At 38.9% G+C, this 4,465-nt stretch overlaps 1 protein-coding gene across 1 annotated transcript; it reads left to right on the top strand.

Moving 5' to 3' along the window:
- The first annotated feature begins 1,506 nt into the window (after nt 1–1,506).
- b3galt1b (UDP-Gal:betaGlcNAc beta 1,3-galactosyltransferase, polypeptide 1b) lies at nt 1,507–2,493 on the top strand. Its single transcript, XM_054615921.1, has one exon. It carries the CDS (start codon nt 1,507–1,509, stop codon nt 2,491–2,493), a length of 987 nt encoding a protein of 328 aa, XP_054471896.1.
- Nucleotides 2,494–4,465: the final 1,972 nt, after the last annotated feature.

The raw sequence follows: 4,465 nt of genomic DNA, 5'->3' as shown, positions 1-4,465 counted from the left end.
CTTTTTGCCAACATATCACACTGTCATGCAGAATGCTGCCTTTTAGCCACAGGCTCGGTTCTAGACTGCTTTAAAGGGGGGGGGGGGGGGGGGGGGGGGGGGAATCACCAGTGACTAGTGTTGATACTTAGGACTGAAAGCTATATTGTCACTGTTTTATGTTTTATGTCTGTGCTATCTCTCGACAAGCACAGTTAGGCTGTGGACAGTAATTGGGGCCTTTTACAAGGATATGGAGTTAAGTAGCCAGCGGGGCGGTTGGCTTAAAATGTTGGCCCTAAAAGCCCAAATTTGTCCCCTGGCACATTCTGATGCCACTATTCCATCAGTGATCCTAGTAATTGCATATTTAAATGAGTCTGCCTATAGAAAACATGTAGTACATTTTTGTAAAAGTGAATTAAGCTTGTTTGTTTTAGCTCATTCAGGATGTAAATAGCTATTAATAATTGTGGGTGAGAGTTTTTCTTCTCTATTAATATACTTTGCACCTAAATACTCTCTCCCAGTCACATCACTGGTCTCATAGCTCTGAAACAGCGGTGCCAATCACAGTTAATTGGGACATTCATAATCAGAGACCAATCACAGCACAAAGTGATGTGGATTTAGATCACCAATACTGTCTAAATATAATATATTTACATAAAATAGCTTGGTTTACATGTAGTCAATAGTCTAGCATTGGGGTCTCATAGGATTTCTTACAACGTTTAATTTTCTTTGCATTCAATAAAATGTTTTTCCACATCTTATCATCAAGATTGGATCAGAAATCTTTCCCCAAGAAGTTTTACTGTTGATAGTATGTTAACAAAAATTTGATGATGAAAATGTATTATGACTTTCTTCCTTCTAGAAGAAGCTTTCATTAGTAACTTTTCCAAATGATTCATGAACAAATCACTACTATATATTGTTATGGATTGAATGTAACTCAACAGTAGTCTAAATGAACTCCACCTCTACCAACAGTGAAGTATTATTTGATACTATATTAAATAATAGTTCACTTTTGGTAGAGCTATTCACGGAGGCCAGTTTTCTGTGTTGAGTTTGTAGGCTTCTAGTAGTTTGTTGATATTATGATATGCTTTTACTTTGCTTGAGTAAATAATCTCAACACTTCCACCTGCATTTTTTCTACAGTACTTGAGGTTATTTATTTATTTATTGTATAAATACATTATGATGCATTACCTCATTTAGTTAAACTTGTTGCTATACATACATATATACTCATGTAATTTATTTGTCTCTCTCTCTTTCAGGTGTAAATGGAGAAGAAGCGCTGTCATCAAGAGAAATTGGATATCCATATGATTTTAAATCGCTTTGCAGTAAAACACAAACAGCATCACTTCTCTCTGAAGTAATCCATTACCGACAATTAATGTCAAACTGCACGCTGGAGCAGCTTCATGCTGCCTCGCTGGGTGAAACATCGCTAAAGGAAAGAAAGCTTTATAAGATCCAGCTGATCAAAACACACCTAAATGAAGCATAATGCCTTCAAAAGTGTCATGTTTATACCTGTTGACAGTGGTCTGCTGGGCAAGTGCTCTGTGGTACTTGAGTATATCTCGCCCAACAGCCACCTATGTCGGCCACATGTCTGTGCCTATTCGTAAGGCTGCAAAACCCCCAAAAAACATCACCTTCACCAACATCCACACCCGCCCCCTTAACCCACATGCCTTTGAATTTGTCATCAATGAGCCGAAGAAGTGTGAAAGTGCCGCTCCCTTCCTGGTCATCCTCATCAGCACCACACACAAGGAGTTTGATGCGCGGCAGGCCATCCGGGAGACCTGGGGGGATGAGAGCACCTTCGGAGACATCCACATCCTCACCATCTTTCTGCTGGGCAAGAACACAGACCCCATCCTGAACCAGATGGTGGAGCAGGAGAGCCAGATCTTCCATGATATTGTGGTGGAGAACTTTATTGATTCCTACCACAACCTCACCCTCAAGACCATGATGGGCATGCGCTGGGTGTCTACCTACTGCCCCAAAGCGCAGTATGTCATGAAGACCGACAGCGACATCTTTGTCAACATGGACAATCTGATCTACAAGCTCCTGAAGCCCACCACCAAGCCGAGGAGGAGATATTTTACCGGCTATGTTATAAACGGTGGTCCCATAAGGGATATGCGCAGTAAGTGGTATATGTCCAGGGACTTGTACCCCGACAGTAAGTACCCAGCTTTCTGCTCAGGCACTGGCTATGTGTTCTCAACAGACGTTGCTGAGCTTATCTTCAAGGCTTCATTACACACAAGACTATTGCACCTGGAGGATGTGTATGTGGGACTGTGTTTGCGTAAGCTGGGTATACACCCGTATCAGAACAGTGGTTTTAATCACTGGAAAATGGCCTACAGTCTTTGCAGGTACAGGCGGGTTATCACCGTGCACCAGATCTCCCCGGAGGAGATGCACCGCATTTGGAACGACATGTCCAGCAAGAAGCACCTGAGATGTTAAGGGACACAAGGGCCACTCAACAACAACTTTTTCTTTTCTTTGCCTTTTTCTTCTTTTTCAAATCTCATCACACTGAGTAATGTAAAAACATTGAAGGCTGCTGCAAGTCTCTATTTGATGAGAAATTATTTCATTAACATCTATCTAAGTCTATTTCTGCTGATCATGCCTCACGATTGTTAATGAATGCATGAGGCTTGAAAAGCGCGGACTCACGCATAATCAAAATGTGGTGTTATTTTGTTATCGAGGCACAGATTTAAGCAGAATATTCCTTATAAGCATAAAGTCAATCAGTGTTAAGCATTAAGTAGTGTGGCCTGATGGGTAGAGACCTTGTTTGAAGCAGACGACCTTGGTTCAAGCCTGCTAAAGTGTCCTTGAGCAAGACACTGGATCTCTACCAGCTGCTTGGCTGCTGACTTAGCGCCCTGATCTTCCTGTAGGAGAGCAAGCCAAAAGATAGTTTCTGTGCAGAATCAATTAGGTTTTAAATTACAATATCACATCTATGATATTAAACATTTTAGAAGTATTATTTAGAAGTGAAAGAAGAGTTTCTGAACAAGAGTGCAAATATTAATCATATCCAACAACAAACCAGGTTGTCTGTTGAGGTAAAACTAAATCTACACTCTAGCTGCTCTCCCCCTTTTTTCATCTTTATAATAAACCCAGCTGAATATACGCTGCAGTATATTGTCATTCTCCCGACAGACCAAGTTGTAAGTTAATTTGATATTTTTCAATTGATCATTTTTCTCTTGCTTTGGTAAAAATGAAACCATGTAGGATGCTCTTTTTTATGAATTTTGCCTGATGTTTTTGTTTACATATTTTTATAACTTCACTGCCTCTTCTCTCCGAAAAGCCAGATGTATATTTTGGTTTTTAGATGCATTCAGTTTTTTCTCCTCCTTGACATTTTTGTACTTGAGGTAATTGTGTGTCTCAGCTACCAGCTCATTACTCCAGCTGCTTCTCTTGGTTAAGGATTGCTGTATGTCAGCAGCTATTTCAGCGCATCGCCTCCTCCAAATATCAAGAGATATACAGTATCATGTCAAGTGCAAGTATGAGTTTAATTGCAGCTAAGGCCATTACAGACTGGATGTATTATTGTATGTATCTGGCATATCAGTGATTACTGAAGCGCTGCTACTGACATCATGGAAAGATGTTGTGCTTCTCAGAAAATGTGGCTTTCATGGCCAAATTTTTTTTTTTTTTTTTTAAGGGTTTTGTAGTATTATAAGCTAATGTGACATTTACTGTGAAAGCATCCATCCCGCAAGGGGTTGTTGTTATATATTGTATGTTTTTTATATTAAAAAACAAATACTTGAATAATTAAAGTTATATTACTGCTTTCACTTGTTGCCTGTTTTGAGTTCCCTGTTATACATTTACAGAGGGTTACTTTAAGTTTAATGAAGAAGTCATTGTGTTTCTAATTAAAGAGATGGTTGTTCTGTGGTCACAGAAGGGGATATTTTAAATGATTTATCTATTTGAAGAAAACCAACATAGCTTCTTGGACAACAGATTTGGCAACAAATCTAAAATTATAGTTTAACAAAAGCATAACTAGAGATGAGTTTTTCCCTGTAAAGAGGTTTGAGGGAAGATTGTCCTTAATTAAATGAAATATCTTAGGGCAGGGGGTGTTGTATGCTGTGCAGATTGTAAAGCCCCTTGAGGCAAATTTGTGATATTGGGCTATTTAAAAAAAAGATTACTTAATTTAAATGTCCGTGCTGTTAACTTGCCATATGCTGCCATGTGGAAAAATTACAGTTGTGAGTTTGCCTTTACAGCCAATTACCACAAAATCATAGCATTAACAAATAAATCTCAGAATCAAGAGATATTTGAGTTTTATTATAGGTGGTATCAAGTTATGACTCAGTATGTTATGACACTTTGAGCTAATAGTAAAGACTCCACACATTTTTGTTAAATAATAGCAATT

Source organism: Anoplopoma fimbria, chromosome 16 (genome assembly GCF_027596085.1).
Source record: "Anoplopoma fimbria isolate UVic2021 breed Golden Eagle Sablefish chromosome 16, Afim_UVic_2022, whole genome shotgun sequence".
Taxonomy (NCBI): Eukaryota; Metazoa; Chordata; class Actinopteri; order Perciformes; family Anoplopomatidae; genus Anoplopoma; species Anoplopoma fimbria.
This window is presented reverse-complemented; position numbering and strand designations above follow the sequence as displayed.